The sequence below is a fragment of the Rhineura floridana genome, chromosome 1 (assembly GCF_030035675.1).
Source record: "Rhineura floridana isolate rRhiFlo1 chromosome 1, rRhiFlo1.hap2, whole genome shotgun sequence".
Taxonomy (NCBI): domain Eukaryota; kingdom Metazoa; phylum Chordata; class Lepidosauria; order Squamata; family Rhineuridae; genus Rhineura; species Rhineura floridana.
In genome coordinates this window covers 98,650,106-98,668,429 of record NC_084480.1, presented here as the reverse complement: position 1 = coordinate 98,668,429, position 18,324 = coordinate 98,650,106, and the positions used below count along the sequence as shown (strand labels likewise).

The window sequence follows — 18,324 nt, the reverse complement described above, 5'->3', positions numbered from 1 at the left end:
AGGAGTTCACTCTTTACTAATACATATAAAAGCAGTCATTTTTAAAATACAAGATGACCCCCTAAGGTACTGTGAAAAGAAATCATCATTTAAAAAGGACAGTATGATCACCTAATTGAAATTGAAATGATATATTTAGGCTTGCCACAGAACAAGCAACCAACTGGATTTAATGTTCTACTTGTGCTGTAGAAGGCCCAGCAAAATGGAGATGAAAACGCCATCTGAATGAACAAAATGTTCTTCTTGCCATTTATACTGTGTAACAGTAATCCCCCAGGGAATAAAGGTCAAGGCTGCACTTTTGGTCATTACTGAATCATTTGAGATGATCTGTGGTGAGGAAAATCGAAGGCTGCAAGTATGCAGCAAATGGCTTGACCTCAGACCAATTTTAGTCTCCATCTGTCTAACAGACATGAGGATAAAAGCTCTTTATAGGGTGTTCTTCGTGAAAAAAAATCTGTGTTGCAAGCCAAGAATCAGTTAAAGGGAAAGGAACCTTTTGTAACAGTGAAACACACTTAGACTGTTATTCTTTATTATCCAAAATACTCCTAAGTCTCTTTTCCTAACTTTTTTTTAAAAAAATGGTTGAGACACAATGATTTGGCTCTAAAGATCCCACTACACAAGTGGAGAGCATTTCCTCTTGCTGGGTTGCGGGAGGGAGGGGGAGAAGAAGAAATGGCAGGTTCCCAGGTATACAGGCTCCAATAAAGACTGGCTCTGGAAGGCAAGGGAGAGGCTTTGAGGTGGCATAGGAGGCAGTGGTAACCTCCTCACACAGATGGGACTCTTTTACAGCATGTCCTTTTGATCGAAGCCATTGTGTTTTACAGGTTTTTCATGCTCAGAAGAAAATATCTTCAAGTCAAAGGGAAGCAGAACTCGTGCACAACCAAAAGGTTGCATCCACAGTAAAATGCTCATCATGCTGTTAATACCTGTAGAATATATACTTGTCAGTAACTGTAAGCAAATTTGTTTCATAGTTGCAAAGTGAGAAATTAAGCATTCGGGCATTTGAAGTCACTGGACCCCAAATATTCTTCTGTAAGCAACCATTATTTAGCTCCCCCCTCCCTCTGCTACACATACATTATTAACCACCTTTTTCAAAAAACACACTAAAATGTGCTCGTCTCTTGTTTTGGCAGTGACAGCAACACATTAAAAGGCAATGTGCCATTTAAAAAAGTTGAAGCCCCCCACAGTATATCAATGTCAAACAACAGCATGTCAAACTAAGATTCAATTCAGGTAAGTGCCACTGCCAAATGTTCCTGTTCCCAGACGTGCTTTAAGATTATTTTTATTGCTTAAAATTTAATTTGTTCCAACTCACATCTCCATGACAACATTGGCTAGCCCTGCAAATCATTTGGGTAATTGGATATCTTATCTCTCTATTGCTCTCAAATCGAATGATTCTGCTAGAATTGTAACAGCCAATCAAGTTTACAGGCCTCCTGAGTAATAGACTTAGAAAAGTAGCCACATTCATCTCCTATTTACAGCCATATTAACCATTACACAAAAAAGCCGTAGAAGGTGGACTTCTACTACATTTCAGATTATCAGTGCTGTCACCATTAATATTGTCATCAAGAGAAAGGGGTGGGAAAATTTACTCCAAAGAGATTAAACTCAAACTTGTAAACGGGAATCCATCTCAAATGAGCATTGATCAGGTGCAGTGTAGATATAGTTGCAACAATAGCACATCACTTCAAACTTCCCCAGTCTTCCTACAGTCAATGTAATAACTATGCATTCACTTAATATGATGGCTGTATAGCAAATCATTACCACCACCACCAAGTTTAGAGTTTCAGATTACCATTTGACTAATGTGTATCTATGCTGTCTGGAAAGCATTACTGCAAGTGAATTCCAAACTCAAAAAAGAGAAAACAGCTGTATTATGCTCTTCTTGCCTATCTCAATAGGTCATTCACAGTCTGGTTACTTTAAATCCAGAGTAATTTGATTTAAGCAGATTTAATTCTCCTAACTGGATAGTGGACAGGACTGTTAATTCTTCACCTTTTCATTTCTTTTCTATGACCTCTGTGTTCTTTGAAAGAATTAATTCACACACGATTATTATCCAACAAGAAGTTTCACTTCCACACCGGATACGGTGAGTAAAGTCATACGTCTTGAATACAGACATTCATATGCCTGTTTTGCTGTGTGTACTGGCCAACTGGAGATCCCCAACATTTGTTTTCTGTGGTTTTTCTTGTGCACACATTTCTGCATTTGTCACATAATTTACATATACAGAGCATATATTATTCTCTATCCAGAAGCAACACACCCGCTCCCCTATACTTTTTCCAAGGAAGCTTACAAGTGCAATTTACCATATATTCAGTACTGGTATTCAAGACTAATTATTTTATTTCAAGTATTCATATATGTTTCATTTTAAAAGATTGCAAAAAGGTTTATAAAAAACAAAATTAATAAAGTATATAAAAACATCAAAACCCATGAAAAAGATTCCACTCACTCAACACCTTCATGAATTCCACATCTCTTAGTTCAAGCAACCTACACCACCACCACATGTTCACCCCTACAAGATACTTCTTCACCCTCAGCAATTATTGATCCCAACAGTCCCCTAGATCAGGGGTTGCCAGCCCTTTTGGACCAGAGGGCACATTTCAATTCTGAGAAAGTGCTGGGGGCATCAGTCACAAAATGGTTACCATGGGGGCATGACATAACACAAAATGGCTGCCACTGGGAATGTGGCATAACACAAAATTAGACAGCAGTCATGGTGAAGCTTCACTCATTACTGTATTCCCCTAGTAGAAATGTCTTGACCTGTTGAGTTTCTGCCTGCCATAAAGCTGTTAAAAGCACAAAGACCCTGTTTTCCCCCCAATGCCAACCTTAAGCCAAAGCCTAGACTACTATCGTGTACCCACATACCTGGAAGTAAACCCCATTAAACACAAAGATACTTCTAAATAGACATGCATACCATCATACTGTAAGTTAACTATGCAGTGAATTCAAAGCAAGAGACATTCCTAAGCCTCTTTGCAATGTTTTCACATTTGCCTTTTGCAGGGAGAGGGATTAACATTCACCCACACTTACTATGTAGGAGTATTTGCAGAAAATAATTTCTGGATACTACCTGATCTCAGGTAAACCCAGCACAGGAAAGATGCATCATAGGGAAAAGGGAAGGGCAGACTGTGGAGATTGCAAGGACTAGAAAATAAGACAGAGGCAGAAAAAGTGCACTAAAAAGAATGGCAAAGCAACAGCTCTGTAGTACCCCAGGAATTCCTAATGCCTGCTGTCCAAACAACTCATTTATCAATCACAGGTCTGACTTCATTCATTCGCTAACAACAGTGATAGATAAAGAGCAGCCAGGCAGGCTCATTTCACGTAAATCTCTTAGAAGGGTACCTGCACATTTTGCTTCATAACTTTCTTTCTAGGAGGATTAGAGACTTACTTTTCAAAAAAATGAAAGCTCAGATTCTGGGCTACCTGCTGGATGCATCACTGAAGGCTTTTGTGGGCACCATGGCATCGACAGGCAATGGGTTGGCAACCCTGGTCTTAGATACATATACAAAAGACCACAATGCAATATTACCAGCCTTAATGCTATGAGGCTGAAACCAACTTTAATCTATGACTCCAATAAAAATTTCACCCATCCACCCAAACACTCATTCACATTGTAGTTATCATTTATGGGTGAGGAATGAAGCTTTCACCCTAGTTATCAACTATAGTTCCCATCTCCACCTGAAAAGTGGTCACACCAACACCCCCCTCCAACTGTTACATATTCTTAACCACACTTAGCCAAAAGACAGCCGGGGGAGGGCTCTCTCTCATAACACTCCAAAGACATGCCTTGGCAATGTTACAGGTGTTGTTGGGCCATTAATCTGGGATCTTAGCCCAGATACTCCTGGCCCATCAGCTTATCCACCATACCACCATAGGTCATATTATATTTATTAAGAATTTTCTTTAATTTGTTTTTATTTCCTTCTAACTTCAGTGTTTACAATTTGCACTTCCAGCCATATGTATGAATACCTATAAACTAAGGAGAATACTTCATGCATCTGATCAACTGTACAGAAGCCTATGAAAACTCATGTTATAATGTTAGTCTTGAAGGTATCACAATACTCTTAATGGGAGCAATACAAGAAGTGATAATGGAATTCTTCAACTAAATTTCCAAAATACTTCCTTCCATTGATACATTAATATTTCAAGTAATTTATCTAAGTTTCAGTACATAATTGAACTGCTTTCACTGAATACTGAAATTAGGGTAATGTAATGCAATATGAAGGCTCTGCCTTATGTCTCATCTGCAAAGGTCATTTCACATACTCAGGGCTGGCACCAGACATGCCAGGGCCCTTGGGCACTAGCTTGCCCTGGGCCCTGGCATGCACGTGCACATACACGTGTGCGCGCGCCCAGGGCCAGCCCCAGACACACTGGAGCCCTTCGGCAAAAGCCTGCCCCAGGCCCCAGCACTCCCCTTCCATGATTCGCGCATGGCAAGAGCTTCGGGACTCAGCCATTCCCTTGCTTAACTTACCTTGTTCTGCAGTTGTGTACGCAGCAGTGCCCTTAAGAAAGATGGCGGCTGAGGTTTCCCTAAGGAGCTGAAGCCTCTGCTGCCATCTTGGTTCATGGCAGGGATGCGAGCATGCAGCACGCATGCATGCCATCAGCCAAGATGGCAGCAGAGGCTTCAGCCCCTTAGGAAAACCTCAGCTGTCATCTTTCTTAAGGGCACCGCTGTGTGCACAACCGCAGAACAAGGTAAATTAAGCAAGGGAATGGCAGAGCCCTGAAGCTCTTGCCGTGCGATCCGTGGCAGCGATCCTGAAGTGAATCGCGGAAGAGCAGAAGGCCCCCTCTGGGGCTCCTGTAGCCTCAGGGGCCCTTGGGCCAGTGCCCCACCTGGCTGCCCCTTGGAACTGGCCCTGCACATACCCCTTTACTGTTCAGTAACGAAACAAGCACAGATATGTGATATTACCCTAAGGCTGCAATCCTATGCACAGTCGTTGGAAGTAAAAGTCACTGAAGTCAGTGGAACTTACTTTTGAGTAAACATAGATATGACTGGGCTGCATGTTACAGGTGTATGCATGGATGGATAAGAAGAGCAATGTCAATACATGGTTAAGTCTGGGAATCTATTCACACTATCACTGTGGTTTGCTTTTTAAAAGATGTGTAGCATTTTGCTTTTATCAATGTGAAACTGGTTACCACAAACATAAACTGGTGACAGTGCTCCTGCAAACCCATTCACACAACCAGCTTATTCCAGGCACTTTCAATCCAAGCCAAATAAGCTCCAGAAGTCCTTGTAATTAATAGCTGGGAGGGGTATGTTGCACCCCCCCATTTTTTAGGCTTAGCTGAATGCCATCTTGATCAGGCAGCAAACAAAGACCCCTTGTACTAAACTGAAAGCTACCTTTCTGTTTTCACTCACTAATCCATAGAAGCCTTTCACATGGCACAAAACAGAGGTTGCAGCATTTTGTTCCCTAAATCAATTTTCTTCTCAGCCATCCACTAGATGTTCCAGCACAGAGAAAGAACAGTCCTTCCCTTCTAATTCAAAAATCCATACTGCCATTGCCCTTGCAAACTGCTAAACAAGCAGTATTGGCAATTCACTTGTGTTCAGTAATATATTTACTGCAAATCCCAATGGCTTGCCTCCTAATGCAGTTTTCTATTGTGTCTCTTCTTGTCAATACACTGACTGGTCACCTTACTCCATAAGCTGCTTTGACCGACTGTTTACTCAAGATATCAAAGGCTGAAAACAGAACAAAAAAATTGCTTGATTTTCTGTCCAATAATTTCTGAAAGCTTTGCTACATAAGAACTGCTACTTAGCCAAAGGTTTCTGTCACCACTCCAGAACCATGGCCCATGGCAGTTCAGCCATGCCCTAATTTTTATCATTTACAATCAGTTTTAATTGTTTAAGAGTGCCCTGATTAATCAAAGTAAGACTGCTGATAAGAACTCCTTATACACACCCCAGCCAAACTTATCGCTGCACTTTAACCTGAAGTCACAAAAGGCATATCCAACTGTGACACATTTGAGATAAAAGGCTGTCCCTAGATCCAACTCAAACATTTGGAAAGGGCCTATGGTACAGTCCTCTCCTGTGAAGGCACCCTCAGAATACATATAATGAATTGTTTGATCAAAAGCATTCCCTTTCCAAGCTCTTGGGGGTGGGGGAGTTTACCCATGATCCTGTTAAGGACTGAACAGCTGAAAAGCAGTTGGGCAGGATTTCAATTTGCAGAGAAATGGCAGCTGAAGGTGAAGTCTTAAACCTTGCCCTCGTTTCTCCCTTCCTCTGCATCACCTCTCTCCACTACCAGAGCTCCCAGATGTGTTCCCTTACCCCCAAGGCCTGGGTCTGTGGCCAAATGTCTAAGCTTAGATATGTTCTTTGATACTTCACTATTAAAAATGTGCTCATCTAATGCCATAACAGACTTAAGACATTCAAGAGTAATGCAGAAAACAATTCATGTCAAAATACAGCAGTCAAAAAGAAAAATAATATTTAATTCTAACGTAACAATAGTCAGCTTTTCACTGAGGTAATAAACTGGGGTTTGCATGCAGAAAACTAGATGTAATGACTCAGTGACATCTAGCTCACTATGACAGAGTATTCGGTCAGGAGAGTCTCTCCCCCCCCTTTGTTTAAATTGGTGCAGCCCACATTGAGGTTTATCACCTCAATGAGAACTAGGTGAACACTACCATGGTTCTTAAAAGAGCTGTGGAGAATCAAGTGTGTCCCTTAAATTGCCACTCTGTTTTACCCACTAATGTAGCCACTCACTACTGATTATTTAATGAAACCTGGAAGAGACATGGGTCTTGAATTCAGAGAACTTTGAGTGGTTTCTTAAATGAAGGAGAAGGTCAGTGCTGTGAGCAATATGCACTGTTTTTGAAGTTGTAATTATTTGGAAGTGAGAAGGCAGCAAGCCAAATAGAAAAGGGCAGAGTGACAAGCTTGCCTGAAGGCAGGTCAGAAAGATCATAGCAATCTACCCAAAGCAGACAAAGGCCCACCTGTCAGCTTTAGGATGGCAGGGACTCAAACGCTGTAGTAGTTTATATAGTCTGTCAGTGGGTTCAGCAGTGATCAATCTTTCTTTGGCTGACTGCCAATGAACAAAAGCTAAACTTACACCTAAACAATTTGGGTTTTAACACATGAGAAGGTTTACCTTCTGGTTTATTCTGAAGGCCAACAGACATGATTGGCGAGAGTAACACAGAGAGAATGCTTCCCATGCAGCTACTAATATCGAAGAAAACTCTGCATCTTGGCACCAGATTTACCACAGTAACCACTGCTAATCCCAACTGCTATAATGAGCAACTCTTTTAAAAATGAAATATTGACATAAAAGTCATACATTTTATAGCTTGTTTCCTAGAAGGAGCTACATCAGGTTTAGATGGAGTACTAGCTTAGTATTTCCAAGTGCTAGCTAGGAGAAAACCTAACTGGTTAATATATGCAGCAACCCAGTAGATATATATACCCAGTCGATCACTACACTCTGCAGGTTGAGGGCCTACTGCAGATTCCATCTTATCAGGAGGTCCATTCCTCACAACATAGGAAGCAGGCCTTTAATGTTGTGGCACTTTGGAATTCCCTCTCCCTAAATATTAGACAGGCACCATCTCTGTTATCTTTTTGGCACCTCTTGAAGATCTTCCTCTTTAAACAAGCCTTTTAAGTAGAGACCTTTCCCAGTCTGCATTTGTGCTGGAATTGGTCTTTAACATGTTTTTTAAACATGTTTTGTTGTAATATGTTTTAAAGTCTTTTGCTTTCAAGATGTTTTAAAATGCTTTTAGTATTTTTGTTTGCCGCCCTAGGCTCCTTCTGGGAGGAAGTGCAGAATATAAATTTAATAAATAATAAAATAAATAAATATGAAGAAGTGTGCTGATAACAGAGAAACACTGAAATTCAGCTACATAGTCTAATATTTTGCTTAACATAGCCAAAACATGCACTCCTCTGGGAAAACATACTCTTGCTATATTTGTACCAGATGAAAGAACATCACTATTGGTTAAGTAAAAACAATGCCTTTTTCCCCCTCAGCTTTTTTCTGGAAATGATAGTGAGATCCTAAGATCAGAAGGTTGGTGCCAGAAAACACACACACACACACAAGCAGAAGAGATGGAGGAATTTTTTGTTGATTCCTCCTTTCCCAGAAAAAATCTACTCCCGCAAGTTGGGAGAATCCTTCAAAACACCAAGGGAGGTGGTACAGGGAAGTATAGGGGAAATCAGCAAGAATCACCTCTCTCCTCCCCCCATCCCCACGTTTCTGCCACTGGAAGCATCTTATTGATCCATGGAATGGCAACTCGGAATCCGAGCCTATATATGTATATATAAGCCCCAGCAGAAATTTTTTTATATGGTACTACACCTTCACTAGGGATGTTATCAGAGGACTTTGATAATGGAAATGATCTCCTGCACACCACAGTAATTATAATTAGTGCTGTGCTTGGTAAACAAAATGAAAGTCAATATAATTTAGAGGTATAGCTCCACCATGAACTACTGGCAGGGGGCAGGATGGGGAGTGAACCACCCTCCTAGCCTATATAAAAGACAGCCCAAATTTCAAGCAGAAAGAAGATAAAGTCACACTTTGCTAAGAAACTTTATTCACTGGATGATGCCCATTTCACCATAAAACAAAAGCTAAGTAAAGTGGGAATGGAAGACCCATAATTGTATTGATTATAGGGGCTGAGTTAAGCACACATTGTCCGTTTTGACTTTACTGGGCAAAACATGCCAGAATGAATTGCCTCCTCAAGACTACTTAAAATAGACTGAGGTAGCATTCCTATACACACTTACTGAGAAGTAAGTCCACTGAAATCAATGAGAATTATGTCCAAGTGAACAGGTATGATTGCACTGTAAGAGACCCTGACTACCCTATCTGAAGCAGTTTACTACACGTTTGTAAAAACAGGAGCTAGCTACATACCATGTGTCTATGAAAAACTGCAATAGTACCTCTTGAATTGGGACGGCACGGGAGGACCATTAAAGAAACACACAGTACAGGTGAAATGGCAGCTATATCAGCATCCTTGGTAACTTGTATGAGGAGGAGGTATAACAGGTCTCAGGAACAAGACTCAGGAACAGGATTCAGGCCACTAGTCTCCACAGTGTTTATGAAATCCATAACAAGAGGTGGAATCCCTACTGCTGCAGCTGTGGTCCAACAGACATGACTGCTAGAGTAAGAGAGGATGCGATTTACACAGATTCTTCCTTCCAGCTACAGCTCCCTGAATCCCCTTAAAATCTGTTCCAGGAGACTGGGGGCCCTCTGGTATAGTGTGGAGGGGGCGTAGGGGGCATCAGAGAAAATGCCCTCCCCTTCTCTTCCATTAGTGGAGGCATTCACTGAAACAAAGCCATTCTGCAAACAGAATGACGACAATCAAATACATTCTAACACTAACAATGCTGAAGAGCAACTAGAGATGTATGCAATAAATAACTTTTCTCCTTGAATTGACAATCTGGATAATTGACCATCCATTTTGCAAAGACGCTGCAGTGTTTTACCATGTTAAAGTTTTGTTGATGGGGAACAGGTGGGGGAGGAAGGAAAGATATCTCTAAAGGACTTCACACAAAAACCACATTGGATATGAGCCCCACTAACAGAGTTTGGTGAAAAAGTTTCCCCATCACTGAATTTTTCAGGGGGAAAAAAAGATGTTGTCAGACGTGACAACTTTTGTGTCCCCTGATGATGCCTTGCTAAGCATTTGGTTATAAGCCATAAAGCAGGAATAATTGCAGCCTGTCAGGAGTCTAGCTAATGCCCAGTTTCCCCCTAGAGAGAATTCCTGTCAAACGTAATGAGAGCTCTGAAGGCCCTCTCTACAACATAATGAGCACTTAGGCCATGCTGGTGATCAGCCAGCAAAAAGCATCAATTTGAGCCTTGCTACACCCTGGGGGCTACACATCACCAGTTTTAATAAGAATTATGATTACTCTCCAGCAAATGCCTAAGAACATAGTGTCCATGTTTTATGATGAGGAAGCTTCCTATCTGCTTTTTAATTTTTTAAAATGACTTGGACAGGCTTCAGAAGTACAACTTCTCATTTGTGAGAGCACATCACTTAGTTGAGGAGAGGATTTATTTCATTCTGTAGAACTGAAATATTGGTTTCTATGTTATATTCTATACAACAGTAGATAAACCAAGAACGTAACAATTTGCAAGCAATTTGTAGGCAATTCATACTGTAGCCTATAATATAGCCTCTACCACAGGTAGTACCGTACTGCCTATAAGAGTCATACTAAAATAGAAGAAAACAAAGCTATTATAGTAAATACACACATTAAGGCTAAAGCAGAAGCCTCAGCTTCAGGGCTCTTTAATTTTGTGGGTTTAATCTTTAAAAAGTGAACTCTGTTTTCAGTTCACTGCTCCAAATTACACATTTTCTTCAACTACGCCAGATGATATTTTAATGTCAGTCACAATGTTAAAGTACTAACAATTAAGCTCACAAAACCCATGATTTGTAACAAGCTGGCTGCAGTCAGACCTCAGTTTAATAAAATGTGTCAGCAAATAGCAGCTTAGACATTTTGTTTTTCCAAGACAAACTTTAGTATCTGTATCAACACAAGACTAGTAGTTTCAGAAGATGTATAGGCAAAAGAAGTAACTGCAGAGAAGGAGTGTTGTTTCATTATCCTAAAATTCAACAATACATACAAATAATAGAAGTTGCCATAGCATTTATGTGAATGAATAGCATGAATGAAAATATACATTACCAAATGCACTTTCTCTAGCTGAAAAGTATCTACCTTTGACATAGTGATAATTTTATATTACCAAATACAACATTCTTAAATCCAATGGATTTTATACACACACCAAAAAAAATCAAAGAGTTCAGAGTTACAAAAGCAGAATTCAGCACTGAAACACACTTGCTTAATAGAAGTCTTTGAATATATTGAAGATGTGAAGCCTGAACTAATCAATTTCTTTGCTGTGCCCTAGCCGGTCAGCCATGCTCTTTAATTTAATGAAACAAGAGTTTTAGATGAAATATCACATATACATCAAGAAAGAATTGTATTGTTGCACTCTGAAATGTGTCCAACTGTGCAACTTCATCTAATGATAATTTTTAAAGAGGCCATCGATTTCTGCAAGACTTATTGTACCAGCATCTTGATGAAAAAGTGGATGTCAGCATATCTACAGAATACTTACACCCTGCCATTAATGCTTTCTTTGGCAGACAATAACTACTCAATTGAAGGTCCTTTGGGCTGAGCAATCATTTAGCTTTTCTTCTCTTATGAGGTCCTTAGTGCCTTGTTCCAGTTCAATACTCTTTTTATTCACCATTATAGTGGCCATAAGTGTGAATTTTATGGGAACTAGCAAACTCAGTCATAACCAAGAGCTTTCCAACTCACTAATCTTTTCATGCTTTTAAATTGCTAGGATTTGAGCAGCCATCAACATATGCTGCATGGACATAAGAGAGTGGTTAGGCAGATCCAAGGTTATAACAAGGAATTTTCTCTTCGAAATCCATTTCCTCAAAAGCATTTATCTTTGCTTAAAAACAGGATAGCACCATAGCGATGATAACTGTTTCTTATTTATTCCCATTCTGGCCAACTGGTAATTTATAGGAAAGCTGTAAGATTTACTTACACCATTACCCTCACCCATGCTTGAGTTCATTTATGATATGGCAATTTTAATAAAAATGGAATATTTTGCATCAAAGCACTCTAGCAAATTTGTAATTATATGGATTTTGTATCAATGTCTTACCTGTTTGTGCATTTCAATATTTAATCCATATGACATTTCATAGTACTATAAATAAAAGGGGAGAAAAATCTGTTAAAAACAAACACAAAGAAACAACACTGTGACACACAAGATGGAACAGGCTTCTTCTATCACTCCAGAGGGTAATGGATGGAAATTGCAGGAAAGCAGGGTTTGGCTCAACATTAGGAGAAACTTCCTTATAGCAAGAGCTGTTCAACAATGGAACTCTCTATCTCTGGAAGTAATGGACTCTCCTTTGCTGGAAGAATTTAAACAGATGGTGCTGTCAGGAATGCCACAGTTGCATTCTGCACTGCAGATCCTTCACTGGGCATGGGGATTGACTAGATGACCTCCAAGATCCATTCCAACTCTTATGATTTCTCTGTTTTAACAAAACAAATAAGCAGCCAAGATTGTATTTACCATCACATAGTGCCTTTGCATTTCTGTCTTTTCACTTGCCAGCTTCTCACATTCCAATTTAAGGCTAGGAAGATTAGGAAAAAAAAGATATTCTTAAGTATGTCAGTTCAAGCATTTGCCTCTATTTGCATTCTGAAAAGAAAGTTGTTTGGGACGCTGTCATAAGATATCACAGTGTAAATACAGAGAAACTTTAGCATAATTCCTTAAGGTAGAAGACCATGCTCATATATGCAGAGTACATAATATCTACTCAGATCAAATTACACACATTAATTTGGATGATATATAGAAGTCATGCTTCAATAGGGTACTGTGATTGTTAGAGGGTGCAGTAAAGTATAATTCCAGAATTCTTGCCAGTGTAATATTCAGAAAAGTAGTACCTACACCCCAAAGATAAAACACAAGAGTTAAGAATAATTATAGCTTCATTCTTTTTTAGATGTTCTTTCTAAGCAATCACTTTAAAATAACTTATCTTTTCAGCACCAGGTCAAGACTTTCCTCTTCTCCCAAGCATTTTAGCATGTGTTTTTTAATTTTTTTTAAAAAAAATGTGTTTTTTAATTGTTTTTGCGTTTTAAAATTTGTATATTTGTTTTTAATGTTTTTAATTGCTGTAAACCTCCCAGAGAGCTTTGGCTATGGGGCAGTATATAACTGTAATAAATAAATAAATAAGATGTATAGTATAAGATGTACATTTCCACCTAGTATTAGATTATAAAGTTGCCTATTAAAAATAATTAGCAAGTAAAAATTTGAATTTGTACCACTGCTTAGCACCTAAATGGTAGTTAGGTACCTGTCCTTCCCAAAACTAACATCCGTTAAAACCCATGTATGGTCTTCTCGTATATGGAGAACCACAGTGTGATTTGAATGATGTCATTAAGAGATCACTGTATCACATGTATGCTTAACTAGGTTTTATTCATACATTAGCAGTTTCAGGTTTCAGCTGATAGCAAAACCACCATAGGATTCTGTGTACTTAGGAGTGATTCTCAGTGAACTCAATGAGACTTACCTCTGAGTAAACATGCATAGGATCAGGCTGCTCAGCTGTAATCCAATGAACATTTACTTGTAAATAAGTCCCAGTAAACACAGTGGGGTTTCCTCTGAAGTAAACATACACATGATTGGGCTGTAATGTTTCAAATATGTTTATGTGGATTTAGACCCAATGGAAATTTATTTCTAATACTCCCACATTTGGGATTACAAAGAAGTGTGTTTGCTCAAAATAGAGGTCTGTAGGCCATAAAGTCAAATCCTTTAGAAAATACAAGAAACTGTGTTGGGGGGATTCTTTTTTTTAAAAAGAGGTATTTGCAGTGGTGTGCTGAAATACCTGATCAGCTCATATTATCTTAAAACTGCTGTTTGAGAATACTCCTTATCTGAACATGTTTGCTCTTTGGAGTTAAAACTATGTACACATTGTGCTCAAGCTAAATCACACTTGATATCTCTCTGTGTGTTGTTACAAACTAAGATAATACACTAACAGCCCAAGTCTACAACATGTCTGCTTGAAAACATCCGACTGACTTTATTAGGGTTTGCTCACAATATACTTATGAGTGCAATAAGCAAATTCCACTTATTATGTATGCATGTACCACCTGACTGCAATTCTGTGTATATATTATTGGAAGGAAGTCACACTGCACATAATGGGACTGACATACACAGGATCAAGTTGTTAGTGGCCAAGGTAGGTGTTCAAACATCATTTTGTAAAGGCAGAAAAAAGTGAGTCCTTTACTTGCAGTGGTTGCAAGTTCCTAGTATTGCAAGACCTCTGTTTTCCCAAACAATAAAGTTTAAATCGATGTTTAAATCATTAAGTAGTTAAGGCAGGAATATGACGACAAGAACACTGACTGACCAAATGTCAACTCAGTCTCTTTCAAAAGTTTCCAGAGCAAATATTGACAGTTCCTGTGTACTTCTGAAAGTACATTCTGGAGGTGGGTAGGATAAGTTCACCTGAAATACAGAACTTATTCAAATATTTAAAAATCTAGCCATTGTTTTAAAGTGAGTGACAGGCCTTAAACTGACTCCACACGCCACCACCTGGGCACAACCACAAAGTACATTTTGAACAAGCAAAACACACCCCACCACAGAAGCATGCCACGGAACAACCTGAAATCCCCAAAGCAGAAGAGGCTTATAGAGCACAGGAAAGCAACTGTCAATGAACTGACCAGGCCGCACCCACCTGTGATACTGAGCTTGGAGAAACTGGAACTCTTCTTTGATTCGGTCTAGAGACTCTGGGATAGTGAATTTAAAGGGCTGCCCTGCTGCCTGGTGTGGTGTCTACAGCAGGAGAAGAAGGAAGAAAGAAAAAAGAATAAATTGTTTAGATAAGAGGCAGTGTCATCTCTACAATGACAACTATTGTATTGGCCTTTGATACCCGAGGCATATATTTTTAGGACCCATCCTATTTTGTAACTTTAAGTTGGTTTTAATGCTGTAGTTTAAAATTGTTGTAACCTGCCCTGGGACCTTTGAGTGAAAGGCAGGTAGTAAATGTCAATAATAACATGATCCTGGTAACTTTGGTTAACCTTCCAGAACACAACCCAAGCAGATAGTGGCCACTAGCCAGTCATGGCACGTAGCATTTAAAAAAGCAGAATAGGCATTAAACCACGGGTTGGGAACCTGAGGCCTTCCAGATGTTGCTGGACTCCAACTCCCACCATCAGCCCTAAGCAACATGGCCACCAGTGGTGGTGGAGTAGAAGATCAACAACATCTGGAGGACCACAGATTAGCTACCCTACTCCCATTCTCTTGGGAGACTCAAAAGTATTCCTCAACAACTCTCTCTTTTGACCTACTCTTCTTCCTTTTCATTGAAATGGAAATGGACTGCCTTCAAGTCGATTCCGACTTACTGCGATCCTTTTCATTAAGGTTTTGGAAAATAATTCACCTTAGGGAATCCTCCCAGTCAAGATGCTGACTCAAAAACACCACTTCAAGAAACATCAGGGGCGTTCTGGGGGAAGCACCGGCTGTCCTTGTAGCCACAGTTGATGCCCTTCGGCTACAAAACGGAGAGGACCAGAAACAGCCAACCCCTCCCCGCCATTGAAGGCTGGTAGACAAACAAGTCCAAGAGTAAACAAAGGAGTAGACGCTCCCCGAGCAGGAGGAGAGGCAAGGGAAAGGGGAGGCTTTTCAGACAGCCTCAGCTAGCGGGGTGGGGAACACGAACACAAGAAGTTTCCTAGGCCTCCACCGGGTGCAGGGGACGCCCCACACGCGATTCCAAAGGCTCTTTCGGCAGGACGCGGAGAGCTTTGCAGAGGACAAACAGAACCCGCCAGTTCCCCTCCCGATAAGCAAAGATTGCACAAACTTTGCCCGAGCAGAGAAGGTACCCACATCACACGCGCGGGGGGGGGGGGTCGGTTGGGGAGAAAGAGGGGGGGGAAAGAGGGCTACTTACGGGATGCCGGCTCTGAGGAAACATGATTCTGGCTGCTACTGCTGCCGCGGCTTTGCTCCTTTGCAGTTCAATTTTCGCCTCGATCCCCGAACTTTAAATCCCGAGGGGGGGGGGAAACACACGCACACAAGCAAAAGGCAGCCGGCGGGAGTTAAGCAGAATCCGGGAGCCCCCTACTCAGCCTCCCGGCTCAACTGCAGGATCATCCTCCCGCCGCGGCCTCTCTCCAGCCCGAGCCCAGCCAAGTCCTTTGTTGCGAGCTATTGAGAGGGAGGAAAGAAAAAGTCACCGGGGAAGACCTGGCCGGGCAAGGGGGCCGTAGGAGGAGATGTCCGGGCTGCGATGGGTCTTTCCTTGTCGTGGTCGTTGCTGTAGCTGCCGCCGCCGGTACTACACCTTTGACTTATTCGCACCCACCCACCCCCTCAGCAGATAATCTCCTCTTCCTCGACCGGCTTAAAACTTGCAAGATGCACTTGTAAGACGAACACGGCTCCAAACAGAAGCGGCTCCTCCAATTTATCTCTCCTTTTTAAACTCGATTCAAGGAGGAAATCCAGCTAAGGCAGTGCCCAGTCCGACGAAGAGGCTCGATCGCCACAGGAAAGGAGTCCCACTACAAAAGGCCACGCTGTTCCCGGCGCCGGGAGAAAGATTCAAGGCCAGGTCACGCACGGGACACGGGGAAGGAAATGGGGGGGGAGAGGAAGGGGGTGTTGGATCGTGTACACAAAGCAGACCGACTTAAGACAGAGGAAAATCCACTCCTCCTCCTCCTCCTTCTCGCCCGGAGAGTTGCAAAAGGAAAAACCACCCCCACCACCGACACTTCAGCCTCTCTTCCCCCTCCCCGAACCCAGCCGCCGCAGACGGGGCAAAAATAAAGGGAAGGTTCCTCCTTGCAGAAACCCCAATACTGTTTCCGTAGGCCCGCAGGACATCGGACACCACAAAGCAATCTCCGCACTACAGCCCCACAAGGAAAACATGCAGCAGGAACAGCAGCATCCCAGCTAGTCTTCTTCCGGCCTCTTTTCTCTCGTTCACCGTCTTTCTTTCTCTCACTTTGCCTTGCTCAATCCCGGGCCAAAGTTCTTTCTGGGATCCCTCGAGGAAACATCCAGGCAGGCGTGCGGAGAAGACGATCTCCTCTCCTTCTCGTCCTCCCCAAATAATCACAAGGGTTTTTCTTCCATGAAGACCAGATCGGGGCGTACTAAGAAAACTCCGCGGGACATACAACACACCGCGGCGGCGGGATCTCAATAAACGGGACACAATGTATCCGCCCGCACTGGTTACATTAACACGCGGTTTCACACTCCTCGAGCTAACCAGCCTCTTGGCCCCGCCCCGAGAGATGAGGAGGAGGGGCATGAGGCCAATCGTCTGCTTAGGAACCAACGTGGGGCCGTGACATCAAGCCTATGGGAAGGGATTCTGGTAGGCATCTCCTCTCCTTCTCACTCTCACTCCCTCCGCCTTTGCTAGGAAACCTTCCTAGCTGAGCTGCAGGACCCCTCTGAGCGAGCCAATGGGAGGCAGTGGAACACTCAGACAGGCAGGGAAAATGGGAAGGTCGGGGAGAAGGAGAGTGGAGAGGCTGAGCTGTCAATCAAAGTAACGTGGGGTTTGAGAGAGGGAGAGAGATGGCTACGCTAGGCTCTCTCTTTTTATTATTATTATTCCTTTACCTTGCCCCGCTCTCTCCAGAAATCTGTGAAAATAACACAGAGAGATAAATAATGCATCCCTGCTACAGGACAGGCAGTAGCTAGAGTCAGATAGATGCTGGCCTGTTTAAGCTAATGGAGGAACGAGGGCCCTGATGTTGCCTTTGAGGACGGTGTGTTCATAGCGATCTGTATCAAAGTTTCCCCAGAACAACTCCTCTCCAGGGCTTCAGAAAAATGTAGCCTCCTTTCACAACAGTTTCATCTTTAATTTGTCATAAGGCCGTATCTGCGTGTGTGAACTGAAGTACCAATGTGGCCATAAAAACTAATGAGCCACTTTTTTGGTACCATAAATATATTTAGCTAATATTAAGGCCATCAGCTGGTCGAACATCTTTACATGATCCACGTCCTTAGGTTTTAGGCTCATCTATTAGAAGATAAAGAAATACATCTCTACAGGGGCTGCTCCCCTCTTTGCAAGCTTCCCTACAGAGCAGAGCAATATCCTACTTTGAGAGCCCCAAAGGCCTGGTTTGACCTCTGCTGTCTCCACTATCTCTGTAGGCATACTGAAAGTTTTGTTCATGGGATAAGGAGGAATTTAGACAGTGGCCAGCCCACCAATAATGAAAAAGAGACTGGAGGACAGGCTCAAAATCTCTGTTTGGGATGAGACATTGCAGTATAAAAGAAGAAGAAAACTGAATTTAGTTACTAAATACCACACAGCATTAGGGATCCCCCTTTCTGTCTGCAGTGT

The 18,324-nt window shown here is 41.7% G+C and overlaps 1 protein-coding gene across 3 annotated transcripts in view; it reads right to left on the bottom strand.

Moving 5' to 3' along the window:
• LOC133385043 (transducin-like enhancer protein 1) overlaps positions 1 to 17,356 on the bottom strand; it is a 119,989-nt gene extending 102,633 nt beyond the window's left edge. For 2 of the 3 annotated variants that reach the window (XM_061627252.1, XM_061627262.1), the window contains exons 1-4: positions 15,886 to 17,356; positions 14,641 to 14,741; positions 12,402 to 12,465; positions 11,973 to 12,017 (exon numbers count right to left, since the gene is read on the bottom strand). In XM_061627252.1, the coding sequence (XP_061483236.1) occupies positions 11,973 to 12,017; positions 12,402 to 12,465; positions 14,641 to 14,741; positions 15,886 to 15,909 (234 nt within the window). In that variant the 5' untranslated portion in view covers positions 15,910 to 17,356. Of the gene's footprint in view, positions 1 to 11,972; positions 12,018 to 12,401; positions 12,466 to 14,640; positions 14,742 to 15,366; positions 15,672 to 15,885 lie in introns of those variants that run through there. The other variant, XM_061627271.1, reaches the window with a different exon arrangement.
• Positions 17,357 to 18,324: the final 968 nt, after the last annotated feature.